At 44.7% G+C, this 16,137-nt stretch overlaps 1 protein-coding gene across 10 annotated transcripts; it reads right to left on the reverse strand.

Annotated features, from left to right (window-relative positions):
• Positions 1-598: 598 nt before the first annotated feature.
• On the reverse strand, positions 599-14,452 carry DRD1 (dopamine receptor D1). Of its 10 annotated transcripts, none has more exons than XM_027682504.1 (3): positions 11,106-14,452; positions 8,297-8,477; positions 599-5,313 (listed from the first exon to the last, which is right to left on the reverse strand). In XM_027682504.1, the coding sequence occupies exon 3, from the start codon at positions 3,772-3,774 to the stop codon at positions 2,416-2,418; it is 1,359 nt and encodes a 452-aa protein (XP_027538305.1). In that variant the 5' UTR covers positions 3,775-5,313; positions 8,297-8,477; positions 11,106-14,452; the 3' UTR covers positions 599-2,415. The 10 variants fall into 10 exon arrangements, with proteins under 10 accessions (XP_027538305.1, XP_027538308.1, XP_027538309.1 ...); XM_027682507.1 differs by lacking the exon at positions 11,106-14,452 and adding an exon at positions 9,625-11,087; XM_027682508.1 differs by lacking the exon at positions 8,297-8,477.
• Positions 14,453-16,137: the final 1,685 nt, after the last annotated feature.

Consider the following 16,137-nt stretch of genomic DNA (forward strand, 5'->3'; position numbering starts at 1 on the left):
TCCAGTCCCAGATGCTGGACGGGTCCTGCTGTAAATGCTCAAGGCAGAAGTGACAACGTAGGTTTGTTTCTTCAATTCAAAATGAATCTGCTGACAGAGGCAAAAACAAAGTACAGGGCTGCCAGGAACAGGAGGACACCTCAGCTGCACCCACCATCACGTCACTTCTGAAATTATTCATTTTGCTCCAAAAACCAGAAACTAGCAGTGGGGTTGTATCAGTCTTTGAGAAAGACTCCACAGCTTGGGGTAAAAAAAGGGGAGGGAAAGAAAGGAAAAAACCAATAATAAAAGCATTATATAAACCAAGTTCATTATCCTGTTACACCAAGGCAAAAAATACCTTTGAAATAAGAATCACCAGCAGGTCGAGCTTTACACATTTAAAGGGAGTGGTTGTTTCCAAGCTGCTTTTACTGCTTTCAAATCCTAGTTTAGAGCAAGGGCTCAGAGGTCTCCAGTAGGGAGGTTTCCCCTGCTTCTAATAGAAATTCCAATCGGCCTTATGGATGTGATCCCAAATAAAGGCAAATGGGGAAAAAAAGGAAATGTCCTTCCCTTTAACATGATTAATACAACTGCCAAAAAACAGCATGAATTTAATAAATGCAATGTAGATTGTTTTATTTGACCTTCTGTTCACAAAATAATTTTATTATATGTATGAAAGCAGCATACAGGCAATAAAATTATGAAAACATTCACAATACATAAATACACAGACCTGATGCAGGATGTATATAGTTTGTTAAATTTTTTTTCCTCTCAGTTCTCTTTTCCTGACAACACATTTTTTTAATATATGTTATGAAAAAGTTGCTCCAAGGGGTATTTTCTCCCATTCAGAAAAGAAGTCGATTTCTTTGAACGCTGCTGACTATTAACACCCAATGTTCCTGTTGCTAATGCTCACCGATTGCTTTTGGCATTACAAAGGGAAGCAGCAGGGAAGGACAATGGAGAAGTAGCAGGTTTTTTAAATTAAACATTGGCAACTTTTTTGGAGTTCACAGGAGGATTTTGAGGTGGGGGCTGCAGTTCCATCCATATTTAGAAATGTCTTAATCCAAAATGGCAATGAGGCACTATTCTTATTGAATGGACTATTGACACGGCAATTATTAAAATGTAATGTCCTCCCAGTTCCCAAAGTAAAGCACCAGGTACCTCACGTTTTAATTCTGACCGTGATAGAGTAGCAGACAGACAGAATGACCCGGGTGGTCCTGCAGTAACACCAGTGATAACGACGTTTGGCATCTTTACTACCATTATAACCCATTGTGTTTGTTCAGAAAAGATATCCAAGACTTGAAATAAGAAATAAGAAAAGTCTGAGAAAGCTGTTTATCTTACATAAATACAAAACATTATATACTAAGAATTGTTATCTAAGACGCTCTCCTTCCCAAATTGGATTCTTCTTAAGGTTGTAGTCATATTTAAGGTATTTACAGATCCACAAACTTGACATTCTAGCAAAGTCTTTGTAACATGAAACTTTTTAAAAATAAATAGCAGCAATTCTTTTATTTCTATAAGGGAAGAGAATTCACAACTCAGTCAACGCTGGTCCTATCTTTTGAAAGAAATCCCACTTAAAAATAAAAAAAGCCCACAAGCAAATGAACTCCACACAGCATCGGTTTAGTTGATTCCTTCATTTCTTCCTGAGCTTCTTAACATTCCTCTATTCCCCTCACCAGCTCTCCAGACTATCCGAGCTTGTAATAAAGTGCTGACTGGTTGACTGGTCAAAATGTAGTTATGACACTCCAAAAATATCCCATTATTTAGACATCTTAAATAACGTAAATAAAGCTAGATCTGTTATAACATATGAAAAATATCAATTTAAAACAATAAATAAATAAAACCAGTATCAACATATTACCTCCCAAAGCTTTAAAAATAACCATTCTCATTATAAGGCTCAATTATTTTTCAGAAATAATTTTAAGAAGGCATCTACCTACCTTTACAATCTCTCAGTCTTTAATTAGGACCTGTTAACACCCACTATCACAACACACAGCAATCTTTTTACTTCTAGTAAACATTAATCTTTAAATACTCAACATTTATCTTTTGCCTCACTTTAAGCTGAAAATTGGTTTCTCTGTGTAGAGAAGCAATATTTTCTTTGTCACTGCACTGTATCTAAATTTGTGTATTTTCCTCAGTATGAACAGTACAGTTTAACATCTTTTTTTATAACCAATTTCCAGTATCTTTTTGTGTTTATTGTTTAAAATGTTAAATTTGCTTTGAATGCCAGGAAAATTAATTCTGGGCTTGGTGTAAATGTGTATTTTTCTCCCTAGAGCTTAGTTTCTTACCAAAAAAATCTTGTATTTTTCCCCAAAAGATTATTACAATATACACCGTTGGGTCTTGCTGAGCAAACCTTACTGTTCAGGTTTTATGCTGCCCATTTTGTGTAATGGGATTGATCTTTTCCAAAGAAACATCAGCTTCGTAATCCAAGATACCCGACAGTGCTGGAGACATTTTCTCCAAGGTCTTAGATAGTTCACCCTCTTCTTCCTTTTTGAGAGGTTCTTCTTCCGGACAGATAATTGAATGTGGAATCAGATAAACCAGATTAGACTCCTTGGGGCTGGACCCTTTGGGCTCGTGTTGGCTTGAGAAAACTACTGCCCCATTGTTGTTAATGCTCACAGTCTCTATGGCATTGCCAGACATCGGGCAGAGCCTGTAGCAGCCCAGCAGGGTCGAAAATGCCTTGCGGAAGTCAGCATTGAAGGCATAAATGATGGGGTTGAGGGAAGAATTTGCCCATCCAAACCATACAAAAACATCAAAGGTGGTGGAATTAATGCAGAAAGCCTCTGCTCCCTTGGATGGCTGGGTAGGCTCGCAGAAGGGAATCATGCAGTTCAATACAAAAAATGGCAACCAGCAGCACACAAACACCCCCATGATCACTGACAGAGTCTTTAAAACCTTTGTTTCCCTCTTGAAGGACATTTTGAAGTTGCTCTCTGGTTGCTGGCAGTCCATACTGCTCCTGTTGCCGCTCGTGTTCTGGCAGTTCTTTGCGTGCACTGCTGCTCTCTCCAGAGCTGAGATGCGTCGTATTTGCTTCTGAGCAATCCGGTATATCCTCGTGTAAGTCACTATCATGATGGCCACAGGTATATAGAAACTAATTAGAGAAGAGGAGATGGCATACATCCTGTTTAGGCTAGAATCACAGTTGTCCATGCTTACACCTTGTAAGCTGGCATTCAAGTCCAAAAAGCTTGTGGTTGTAGCCTTGTGCCAGTTCAGCTGCACGGGGATGAAGGAAATCAACACGGACAAAGTCCACGCCACGCTGATCATGATGAAGGCTGCCTTGGGGGTCATTTTCCTCTCATACCTAAATGGGCTGGAGATGGCCCAGTATCTGTCCACACTAATGACACAGAGATTTAAGATGGAGGCTGTTGAGCACATAATATCAAAGGCCACCCAGATGTTACAAAATGAACCAAAAGGCCAGAAACCGGCAATCTCAGCCACAGCTTTCCAAGGCATGACCAAAACTGCCACTAAGAGATCTGACACAGCCAAGGAGATGACAAAGAAGTTGGTCACCTTGGACCTGAGGTGGCGAAACCTAATGACAGCTGCACAGACCAGCGTGTTTCCCAGCAGCGTGGAGAGGATCAGTAGCGAGAGGAAGCAGCCTGTGAGGATCCGAAAGGAAGAGGAGTCCCTTTCCACCAGCAACCCTTCCCCGTCCATAGTGGTGTCGTTCCAAGTCATAGTTTCTCCTGAGGGAAAATCATATCATGATTTTCATGACGACATCAGCTCCTTGCCTTGCAGAGATCAGAGACATCAGACGTCCATTAATTACTCATCACCAAACAGACCAAAGGTCCTTTCTTACAGTCCCTTCACCCCCAGATGGACCTCACCCAATTTGAATTATCCTGAAAAACATCCTGAAAGCTCTACAAGCAGGAACTGAAAATGCATAAACACAGTCTACTCTACAGACTGGGTTTTTTAGCAATCCCTTCAGAAACACACTGCACCACCCCAGCATGAAGTAGCTTAACTCAGACAGCTCACCTGCAAATGTTCTGCTGCTGTCCTCTCCAAACACACCCCACAGACAGGAAAGCAATCACTTTTCCATGCTTGCATATATTCTCACTTAAATAGACTATTGATCGAGTGTTTCCAGTGTCCATTGCACTAGCCCTTCATATTTACTGAAGCGTATTATACAAGGTGCCTTTTCACTAGTTCCCTAAATGTTTCACTGATGAAACACTCCATCCTTCCTCCTCAGTATGTTCCTGTTACAAAATGCATCGGTTCTCTGTTTCTTGGCAGTGTCAGAAAGGAATTCTTCACATTGTTTCAAACTCTTTTACCTTTCCAAGACAAAACACATAAACATACAGTAGGTGTGTTTGAAAGATTTTCAGTAAGAAGTAGCTCAGGTTATTTAGTTTCATTTAAACAAGAAATGCTGGCTCCTACCTTTCACCTCTGATTCTCTCTTTGCTCTGGGATGCAGGGCCGTCTCTCCTCCTCTTTTAGTTTTGTAATTGCATAGCAAATCTTATATACAAAACCAGCACAGGAACACTGCATTGCATGGTGTGTGTTTGTTTGTTTTCCTGAAAGTGCAAATTGGCAGGGGAGAAGTAAGAGTTGGACCATCAAGGAGTTAGTTTTCAAGGGAGCAGCAGGTCTGTGCTGTCAGACCGTGCGTGACGGATCCTGCTGGTGCGTGCCCAGCTCCCTCCATCCCACGGCCCCTGCTGATCACTCTGCAAACTTTGTTGGCCAGATCAGTCCCAGTCGCACTTTGTACATCCCGTGGAAGTGGCACATCAGGGCAAATCATCCCAGGCAAAAGGCACGGTATTCCCAACACTGGCAAGAGCCGACTACCAGTTCTTTCTACTGCCGTTCGCTGGATGCAGAAAGAAGGGCGAGAGGAGGAGAAGGACGTGAGTGACCTTCCCTCGGCCACAACGCCGGCGGTGCCCTCAGTGGGTTCCTCTTCCAGCAGGGACAAGTCGCTTTAACACTCCACTGCCAGGTTATAGCTCTCCATAACTACTCCGGAATAATCCCACCTCCTGCTCAGTGGGGCTGCGCTCCAGGGATCGGGTCCAGCTCTTACCATGCTTTTTCCCTCTCGGAAAGGCGCAGGCGGAGGCAGTTCCTCATTCTCTCCCGCAGCCCGCCCCGGGCCACGCATCTCCCGGCTTCCTTCTGCCCGGGGCAGGGCTCGGCAGCATCGCCCCTCCAGGAACGCTCTGTCTGCCTGGCGACTCCTTCCTAAAGGATTAAGACAAGGGAATGACAGGCATGGAGGCACGCAGCGGGCAAAAAACCACCCCCCTTCGCCTCCTCTAACATCTTCGGTTGGGCGCAGCTTCTTCTGGGCAGCTTTTCCTGCCTTCCTGGGGAAAAACGTCCCGGGCAGCCGGGACGAGAGGCAGAGCTGGGCTCCGGGAGCGGCTCTCCTGGAGTTTAGCGCAGACGGGATTACTTTGCCCGGTCCCGAGCCCCGCCGAGCTGCGGGACGCCCGGGGCGCTGCGCGATGCCCCGGCGCTGCGAGCCGGTTCAGTGAACTGATGCGGACAGTGAGTACCGGCACCGCGCCCCCGCGATGGGCGATGCTCGGGGGGGGCCGCGGGACGAGGCACCGCGGCTGCCCCGACCCGGGGGAGCGGCGTTCCCCTCGGGGCAGGCTCGGGAGGGGCGGCCGGGAGCCGCTCCCGGCGCGGCGGGGCAGGGGCGGCGGGAGGCCGGGGCTGGGGGCTCCGCCGGGGCCGCGCTCCCTGCGCGCCGCCCCCCGCCTGGCGCAGCCCCGCGGCTCCTGGCGCAGCCGCGGCCGCCGGGCTCCCTCTCCTGGGCGGCCGAGGGGTGGGCACGGACGGGGGCCGGCAGCCAGCCCCGCCGGGGCAGCGGCCGCAGCGAGGGGACGGGACGAGACGCGTCCGCCCCGCGCCCCCCTCCGCGTCCTCCCCGCGTTCCCCCGTCGTTATCCTGCGGGCATCGTTGTCCCGCGGGCAGGCAGGGAGGGAGCGGGGAAAATCCACAGCCCGGGCTCCCGGGGCGTGTGGCTGCTGAGGAGCCGCATCCCCACTGACTCGTGCGGGTTCAGGCGATGGCAAAAAGAGGGGACAAACACTGCGGAGTCGCCGGAGCCCCAAACGGGCACCCCCGAGGTGAACCCATCGGCAATGGGACCTGCCGCTCTCTTCAAAACCATTTTTCTCCTTTGCAAAAATCCTTCCCGTTCAGTAGTAAGCACCAAAACCAGAGCGGTTATTCTTCGAACCCCTTCGTTTTCCACAAGGGTTTTTTCTTGCTTACCTTGGCTGCAACAGGCAGTGAAAGATGAACATGCTGATTTGCAGCCTTTGCATAGGAATCTTACCCCCAACAATCAGAAAATAGATATAAAAGACATCACAGGGAGGTTAAGAAACGTCCTAGAAGAACAAATACTCTAAGCTGTCAACATAAATTTCATGAGGCTCAGCACTAGTGAAGTTGCTTTTGTGCCAACTGGCATTTTTCATAATGCCAGTTAAAGCAGACACAGTGCTAAGCTAACCTTGACTAGTTAACTGAAACACTTATCTGCCTTTCTCCTTCTCTTTCTTTTTTTATAAATTTTAACTGCTTCTCAGCAAGTTCTCATTCTCCGCAACCTCCTCCTGCTTATTATCCTGTCCTTTAATCATCATTCATCCTCAGAGGAGGGTGAAAATAGACAAGAAAATGAATCCTGTGCTGTTTGGTAATAGAGATCTCTAATGAAAGTCACTGTAAGTTTTCTCTTTCTATTTTCAAGATTTTTTTGCTTTTGTCTCCTTCTTAAAGCACCACACAGGTGAGGTTTACTGCATGATATGCATTTTCCAAAAAGGTAGCACACTCTTTTTTTTCCTCAGAAACCCTGGGCTGAGGGGAACATTGCTGGGGGGGAACACAGAAGTCACTAAGCATATTTGATTTTATTTGCAACAAATTCCAGAGGCTCTCCTAAAATTACTCTCTGGATTATTCCAGGAGAAATCACAACTCCCGAGCACACAAAAAGCAGAATTTTCGAAGCATATTGCAGAGAAACACTGAGGTACACATTGCAGAGGAGAGACCAGTTTGCTCTCAAGCATCTGCTTATCAGCTCATTCAGTGAACTCTTTAGTTCTTTTTTACCAGGAAGTGGCCTTTCCTCGGGAAGAGGCTGAATTCAGCGCTGGAGGAACATAATGCTGCTCAGATGAGTGAGGGTTTCAAACTTTCATTCGACATTAATTTAACTTCCTACCCACCAAAGCCTGTAAGACTCTCACAGGCCCTATTTTTTTGGCAATTCAAGTATCAGTTTCAGAAGCCAGAGCCTGTTTCCTGTGTCTTCTTTAAGTTTGTGTGACCAGTTCAGGGATGAACAAGAGGTCTGGATCAGCCCTGACTGCACTAGTGGAGCAAAGCCCCTTCAGCAGCTACAGTGGTTTCAAACACCAGCAGTTCACGCAGGGCACCCTGCTGTACTCATTTGTCATTTCAGCTAATTTATAAGCTTTTAAAACTTTCAAGACTTAATAGTCATACCCAGGTGAGGAACAAAAGTGAAATCCATTAAACCCCTATTATTATTTAAGTAAATTTAGTGGTGGCATTAGGAAGCTGATTGACATGACTCTGGGAACCAGTTACGTGAGTGTTGGGTGAATTTTCCTTTTGCTGCTCTCTGACCAACCTGCCCTCAGCCAGTGCGAGAGGGATCAGCTCTCATCCAGGTCTGGACTTGCCTAAAACTGCCAGCAACAAGCTGTTGGTGCAGGTGTTTCCTGGAGATTCAGAAACAAGCACAGAGCTTTTTTAATTCTCCCTGGGTACCAACATAAAACAGCTGCTTAATTTTATGTAATGCTTTTCAATCACTTCTGACTGATGCTGGATTCAAAGCATGCCCACCAAAGGAAAGCTTTTGTGTCTCCATTCCCACCCTGTGAGGCACCTGCTCCTGCCAGGGGACTTTGTTTGGAGAAGATCCTACTTGGTCCATATGAAGATTTAAAAATACAATTTATAAATACTGAGTAGCACCTTGATCCAAATGACCTCCATCCAAACAGTAATTAGCTACTGGAAGACCAAGTCAGAGTTGAACAAAGCCCATAGCAGAGATTCAGAGATAAAACATGCTTTAACCTAAAAAATAGTGCCCAGACTAGAGCTGGAGAAAGGCAACTGAATTTACAAAATATATCACAGTACATGGATACAAATTGTACTTACATCATTCTCAGGGTGCTTTTTTTTGTCTGCATGCATGGGATTTATTAAACATAAAATCAGCTGAGGCATGTTATCAGAAATAATGTCTAAAAGAACTGTCAGATTTGTAAATAGCTGGTTATACTAATAGGCCAAGATAACTTTATCCTCAGTGTAACTATCTCAGGAAAATCAGGGGTTCCTGGAAATGAAAAGAAATATATGAACTCTTTTAAAGATCACTGAAGCACATTGTTTAAATTGATATTATCATGTTGGGCATTCTACAGGGAAAACTACAGTAGTGAATAAAAAAGCACAGAGCAAAGAATGGCAGAAGCAAAAACTATTATTAACATCTCCAAGGATCTCAAGATAAGTCTTGAATGATAAAGGTCCATCAGCAAGAAGAAAGGATCATTGAGAGAAATGATTTCTAGTCCCCAGACACTGACAAAGAGAGGCCTAAATATTCAGTATTGAGTGTGGGCACTTTTTTTTGACTGTAGATTATAGGCATGTCCCTCCATGTCTGGGGGATTCAGTAGGGCTGATCTCAAAAAGCACATTAGTGCCCTTTTGATGTTGACTTGTGAAGTATTTCCAATGGCAACCAGTGCATGAAGCATCTCCAGGTATCAATCAGGTCACTGGTGAAGTGAGTGAGGAAATCTGAATGCTAACAGGGAAAAGAAAAATGAAAAAAGCCCAGACAGAAACACCATGTATGAAAGTCTGAATTTAAATGACTCATTTGAGGCAGCCAATTCAAGCAGTGGCAAAGCTGGACACAGAGGGTAATGCAGGAGGGTATGAATGGGAAGGATTTGCTGTGCAGTGCTACTGCTTCCTGGGATCTGGAGCTCATGCACTGGCTGCAGGGTGCTCAGGAGGCAGGACCAGGCACTGCTGCTCCCCTGGCATCTCCCCTCCCAGGACACTGATGCTTGACTCTTGGAGCTCAGCCCTGATCCCAGCCAGGAGAGCCCAACTCCATCCCTGGGCCACAGAGTTTGGAGCCTGCAGAAAGGATTTCTGCTCTGTGGGAATCAAGCAGCAACCTTTCAAAAAGCAGCCTCGTGTCACACACAAGCTTTAGGAGTGGTGGAAAACCACTCCTAAACTCCTTGTTTGTAAAGGGGAAGGAGCTGTGTTCACCTGCCATCCCCTTCCTGCTCAGAGCCCCTTCAGGCTCTGGTCCCCTTTCCCTCCCTCACCACTGACCTCTCTCTACACCTGCAAACCCAGAGCAGAGCTGGGGGGTTTCAGCTGTAATCCCCCAGATTGTACAACAAAATGGCTCTTTTTGGAGAGATGAGGAAGACAGGAAAGAAAGAGAAGTACCAAACCTGCAGCCAGGGATCCGAGAAGAAGCTGTCACCTGAACAGTCCCCAGCCCCAGGAGCTGTGGGTAATTTCAGCTCGGTGCAATGCTGCCAATAACTGTGTTATTTAATCGGCAGAGCTTATGCAGTGACTTTTTATGGGGTTTTTCCAGTTCCACCCACTCACTCCCACAGGACCAGAGAAAGAAAAGTTTCCTACAAGAAACGCTTGGAGTGACCTTCCTCTTGCAGCTCGACCTGCTCCATCAATGCAAAGGCCATTATTGGATCTTAAATCACCCTGGAAATCACTCAAGCAGGGAAACCTAAAATTTCCCCCCTTCTCTTTCTGGGATTTCCATTTGCCAGAGATACGGGGTAGGAGAGGGATTACTGCCCTGCCAACACTTCCCTCCAGAGTGGGTAGAGAGCCAAACTGCAGAGGATGATGAGAATAAATTATAGCTGAGAGGAGAGGAGAGCTCTAAGGAAAGAAAAATGCTTCCTCTGACTGCCTCATCCCTGCGGCACAGCAGAACAGTGCCAGGAAATCCACAGCAAACTAACAAGACCCTTTCTTCAAAACCTAATCTACATCAACAAATACAAAATATCTCAAAATTTCTGATCACTTCACTGACAAATGTAGACACTGGATGTACTGCTGAATTTTGTATTCTAAGCCATGTATATAAAAACCCTACAGGGCTGATTGCTGAGGACCTACTATATGAAATGGCTCATAAACTAGTAAATCAACACAAAAATACAGACTGAGCCATTCCTTCCCAATTTAGGCTTTATTTGCATATGCTTTTTTTTTTTTAAATAGTGTATAGCTTTCATTTTTTCTTTCACTCCACACTGGACAGACATTTTGGGCCCTCAGAAAAAAATTGAATATATGAATAAAAGAAAGTCACGGAAAAAAATGACAGCAATTTTCATGTTAAAGATGGCTTTGACATATTAATTAGTATCTCAGAAATGAAATAAAGCCAGTGATACAGAATGATTCATTAGAATGAAATTAATCTGAGGAATAATTAATTCTGAGGGGATGGATAAAAAGAATACAAATAGATATATTAGCAGCAAAACTCTTCAGCAATGACTGTGACAGTGATTTCTAGCAGCAGTGGATGAGACTGTGGATAATACAATTTTCTCAGCAGATGGTTTGGTAGGTGGCACTCTCTCCTAAGCTGGTGTTACAGATTTACTCCTGAGCTGCCTGCCAGCATCAAATAGATCCTAACCCATATTCCAGCCCAGCCCCTGACTGTTGGATGGAGAACTGTTTAAGAGAAGATTTGTGTGGTTTTCTGATGCAGGACATGTGATGATGAAGAGTGTCCTTGGTACCTACAACAAGTGAGCAACAGTTTGCCCTAGAGTCGATTATTAAATTCACATTATTACACATCCAGCATGGTCAGTCTTCACAGCTTTGCCACTGGCAGGCTACAAATCCTTGAATTAAAGATAATTAAACTAACACTTACCAAAAAAAAGAAGCATCACTTCTTGCTCATAGTGAAGACTGACAGCAGCATTTCAGACCTGCACTGCAGGGAGCCACAGGAGCCCAGCCAGGGCTCTCTGCATGGGGAGCAGCCCCAGGGTGCCCAAGGAGCACAGCAGGTGCAGCTGTGGTAGAGAGGGTCAACCAGCAGTCCAGCAATGACCAGACCACTCCAAATGTCCCACTCCTGAAGCTCTGTCTCAGGCAGCATTTTCCCATCTGCAGCTCCCCAGACAACCCTGCTGTGGTTGCAATGTCGCAGTTCCACCTTCAGGTTCTGGGATTAAACTGTTCTCCGAGGCAAGATGCTGGTTGTCAAAGTCAAGCACACAGTCTGGGCTTGATGGCAGTCAGAAACATTCCACCAAGTTCAGTATAACACTGGGACAAGAATCCAAACAAGAATCCATCCTGAGGTCTAAACTCTGGGCTGCTCCACTCCTCATGACAAACTTTCATTCAAACTTTTGAAAAACCCACTGATCCAACTGGATTACCCCAAACTACAGTATAACCCTAAATCCACTTTCACCCTAGCTCATCCGGATGCATTATCCTGTTCCAGCCTCCGTGCCTGTCCCACCACATCAGGCAAGACTGTTTCATCCCACAACGTGGGTAACATCTCCCTCTGCATCCCGCCTCGATGCCCTTGGCTTTTCCCTGCCCTGTGTTGCAAAGAGCCATTGTTGAGACAATCTCTAACAGACAGTACTTTCCCAGGCTGGAAATGTTCCCTGAGTTTCACCATCCATTTGTCAACATCTGTCCCAAGGTTAGGGGCCTTCCAAGCCAGCCAGTTCTCCCTGCTCCCTTCCTGCAAAGCTCAGCTCCCCAGGGCAGGGCTTTGCAGGTCAGGGCTCAGCTTCACCAACACAGGCATCCAGTGTCTCTTCCTCAGTCCATCAAACCAGTCCCCTCCATTTAGGAGACACTAAAATCAGGGATGTCTTCTAGATACAAGTTCCATTTCAGGAAAGGCTATAGGATCTGTTCCTATCTACTTTCTAGTTTTACTTTTCCCCCTGCTCTTTACAGTGATTTTCTCCTGTGATTTTCTCAGCATTTTGTTCTAAGAATTTCCCCTGTGTATTTAGGAACTATGGACAGCTCAGTCAGGATTTTTCCATTGTTTTCTTGCATTTTTCCACACTCAGTGCCAGCACAGTCATCAGCAGAACAATCCAGTACAGTGCACAGGGAGTTTCACCAACCAGGGGAACCTCAGGGGAGCCAAGAGAGCCACCAGAGCCTGCGACTGATGGGACCCAAGTGGGACCAGGAGCAATGGCCTCAAATTGCTCCAGGGGAGGTTTAGATTAGATATTAGAAAAAATTTCTTCACCCAAAGGGTTGTCAAGTCCTGGAACAGGCTGCCCAGGGCAGTGGTGGAGTCACCATCCCCGGAGGGATTTAAAAGACACGCAGATGTGGATCTTGGGGATGTGGATTAGTGGTGGCCTTGGGAGTGCTGGGGGAACAGTTGGACTTGATGATCATACAGGTCTTTTCCAACCTAAATGATTCTATGATTCTGTCTTCTTAGGAATTTCACATGCCTTTGTCGGATTTTCCTAGTGATCTCTGGGAATATACCCTCCAGCTTTCAAGGAGTTTCCACGCAGCTTTCAGGAAATTTCATGTTGCCTTCTAGGAAATCTCCCCACTGCTTTCCAAGTGTTTCTTTCCCCTTACCAGGAACTAGATTTTCTTTCTAGGAATTTCCACATACTTTCAAGAAATCCCTAATGACCTTCTAGAAATTTCCCTGATACTTTTTAGTAATCTTGTTCTATTTATAAGAATTCCTTTCTGCTTCCAGAATTTCCCTTCTGCTCTTTAGAAATTTGCAACAGCTTTCTAAGAACTGTGCATTTCTTTCTAGGATTCCTCCATTGCTTTATAGCAATTCCTCCTTACTTCTTAAGAAATTCCCTCTAGCTTTCTGGGAATTTGTAGCCAATTTTCTCAGAATTCACATTTTGTTTTCCTGGAGTCCTCCCACAGCTTTCTAGGAATTCAGTTTGGCTTTCTAAGAATTTCCCATGGTTTTTCCAGGAGTTGCCTGTAGTTTTGTAGGACTTTCATGTGGTTTCCTAGACATTTTCCATACCTTTATAGGAACTTCATGCTGCTATGAATCTCTCACCACTCTCTAGGCACTCCTATCACCTTTCAGGTATATCTATCATGCCATGACACAGTGTCAAGCGCTGTTCCATGCTGTTTGTGCTGCTGCATGTGGTGACATGCTGTGTGCTATTCCAAGTTGTCCTGTGGTGTCTTGTTTTGTCATATGTTGTGCTGCCAAGCCTTCTTCTCACCTGTTTTCTCATGTTGCTGCAAGCAACGTCTTGTGTGTCTTCTGCTTCTGCATCCTAAGTTCCGCCCTATGTGCCTGCAGGAATAAACATTTGAGAGTTCCTTTTTTTAACTGCTATTTTATAAAGCCATTAGAAAAACTCAGGAGCAGAAAGTATAAGGATTCAGCAATATCTGGTCTCTAGACGATGATGAAAAAAAATTATCAAGTCTGGCTGGAGCAGTTTTAAGATCCTGTGGCTGTTCCATGTGCCCTATGGGATATTCCTGCACCTCCTCTTGCCCCCACAGGTGCATATTGACATCCCAGATCCCTCAGCCTAGTCAATGGTCTTGCTGCCAACAGCAGCTGGCACAGATGCTTCAGGGCACGGACGATCCCACAAGAGGCATTTATAAAATAGCCACATCATAGAGGAAATGGCTTCCTAATCCCCTTGAAAGGCTGGTTTATCCCTTTAAACATAGTTTTATGTCCCTTCTAAATGCAGATTGGCTTTTCATCTTCATTCCCTTCCATTCTTATCCAATATAACTATGCATCTAGAGAAATAGGAAAATTGAGTGTGCATCAATTTAGCTTGGCACAGTATAGCATGAGTAACCTAGAGCTGAGTTCAAATATTGCAGATGGAGCCAAAACATTTAAGTGATTTTGTAAGTAACACTCTCTCAGCTTATATAAGAGTTTTATTACAATTTATATTGCCAAAAAGTGTAGTGTTCCTTGTCTGTTTGATCAAGTTTCCCACGATAATAGTTTACTCCTTATCCGCTGAGAATGAAAAAAACGGGTGATGGTTTTGATATACTGGCACAGCCTCACAGGCATCTCTGGCTCATTTACAGAAATAATCCTTGAACTCTCCCAGACTGTACTGACGTCCCTTCCAATCTGGGGTTTGGATTTTCTACATAAAATTAATGTACATTACGTCAGGAGACCACAGGAGATGCTGTATGTACATGGTTCACCTTGTCCAGCATTCTGCTCCTGATGGCAAAACCCAGCACAAAGCCTTCCCAGGCACTTCCGATCAAGTGCTAATGAACAGTTCCCAGAAATGTTGCTGGTTTCTTCTGGCAAACCCCTGATAACGCCCAGCTCGGTGCCAAGGCCAGTTCCTGATACCATATTCCAGAGCCGGCAGCTGAAAACACCCCAGTTCCTTGCACTGTACCTTCAGGAATGCCACCACATCATTCCCCACCTGCTCTACAACCACTTTTTTCATGGAACAGATAAGTCTTGACATCTCCCACGCTTGCCTTTACTCTCTGACTGCACTGTTTATCATCCAAGGTTTGGAATTCCTGGTCCTGCAGTGCCACTTACTGGACATTTATGTTCATAAAGTCATTGTGCAGCAGCTCTTCATTTTCTCCATTGATTCCCAGAGCCAATTTGAAATGGAGAAAACCAAAAAACACTAATGACCATTTAGGAATACAGGAGAGCTTGAGAAAAGCAAATACAGTAAAACTCATTTCTTAGATGAGGCAGTAATTATAGAGGAATAGAAATCCTCTTTTTCTGGTCACTGTAGAGAAGAATTTGCCCCGTAATAGTCTGGGAATTCTTCCAGGTGGAAACATGCGGATGATTAAATTCATCCCTAGTTCAATAAATACATCTGGGGATTTACAGGAATCTTATTAATATATTCCTTGGGAAATAAGGCAACTGAAAGGAATGCTTCAAAAGGAGCTGGGGTAGGACTTATTTGATTAATCCGGTCATACTCTCTAGGCATGTGTTTTCTGTATGTACCATTAGTACTTGGCTGTAATTTAACAAGGAAGACACTACACTGTGCATGAACCTGTAAGAAAACACACACTTTTGTTCACCCATGAGGTACTGACTGATCACATGAGACTGGCTGTGTAGGAGTCTTTTGGGGGGCCAGGACTTTTGAAGAACAAGTCCACAATATTCAGTTTCAGATCAATGTGCTCAAAACCACATTCTGACGTCTGTCCCTCCTGATTCTCCAAGGTAGAGAGCTGGCTGGAGACCACGGGAGCCCCTCCAGCCCACCCACCCAACCTTCTGCTCATGGAAGGCACCAGTAGGATCAGTACACCAGGCCTCAATGTAGAACAGAAACAGGATCAGGCCAAAACCCCCGTGTGAATCTGGGAGCTGGCACATCCTCTTAGATTCGGTATTTTTTAATACAGCCAAAAATTTTACTGTGAAAATTATTGCAGATGAAAAAACACGTGTAGTCAGAGGTCAGATATTTTTTGTGACTACTCAAATTCACCCATTTGCCTGGTAGTTTGTAGCTCATGAGCAATTGGTGGTGGTTGCTCAGAGCCATCTCAAAATTTTTCAGGATTCCTGGCAAAATATCAGATTTGTTTCTCAGCAATGGGAGAAATTACTCATCTAGTGAAAGAGAAGTTACGTAGCTGTTCAAAACCATCTGCACTGAGTATAGAGCAAATTATTAACTAGAGGAATGACTGCAGCTTTGCATGTACCAACTCAGAGAAAGAATTTAGGTATTCATACATCTACATTAGAAAGTCTGCAAGCAGAATTTCAATTGTGAAATGCAGAAACGACCCAGGTGTGCTTTTAAAGCAGATTAACAAGCTAGTATCTTTGGCATATAAGAAAATTATTAGAGGCAGAACACATCAGTCCTCAGAATGTAAACCATATACCACAGCACCAGTTA

The sequence above is a fragment of the Neopelma chrysocephalum genome, unplaced genomic scaffold (assembly GCF_003984885.1).
Source record: "Neopelma chrysocephalum unplaced genomic scaffold, ASM398488v2 Primary Assembly neopelma1_63, whole genome shotgun sequence".
Lineage (NCBI taxonomy): Eukaryota > Metazoa > Chordata > Aves > Passeriformes > Pipridae > Neopelma > Neopelma chrysocephalum.

Excerpts from the sequence above, each read along its gene's own strand:
- DRD1 (XM_027682508.1), bottom strand. The coding sequence starts at position 3,774 with ATGACTTGGAACGACACCACTATGGACGGGGAAGGGTTGCTGGTGGAA.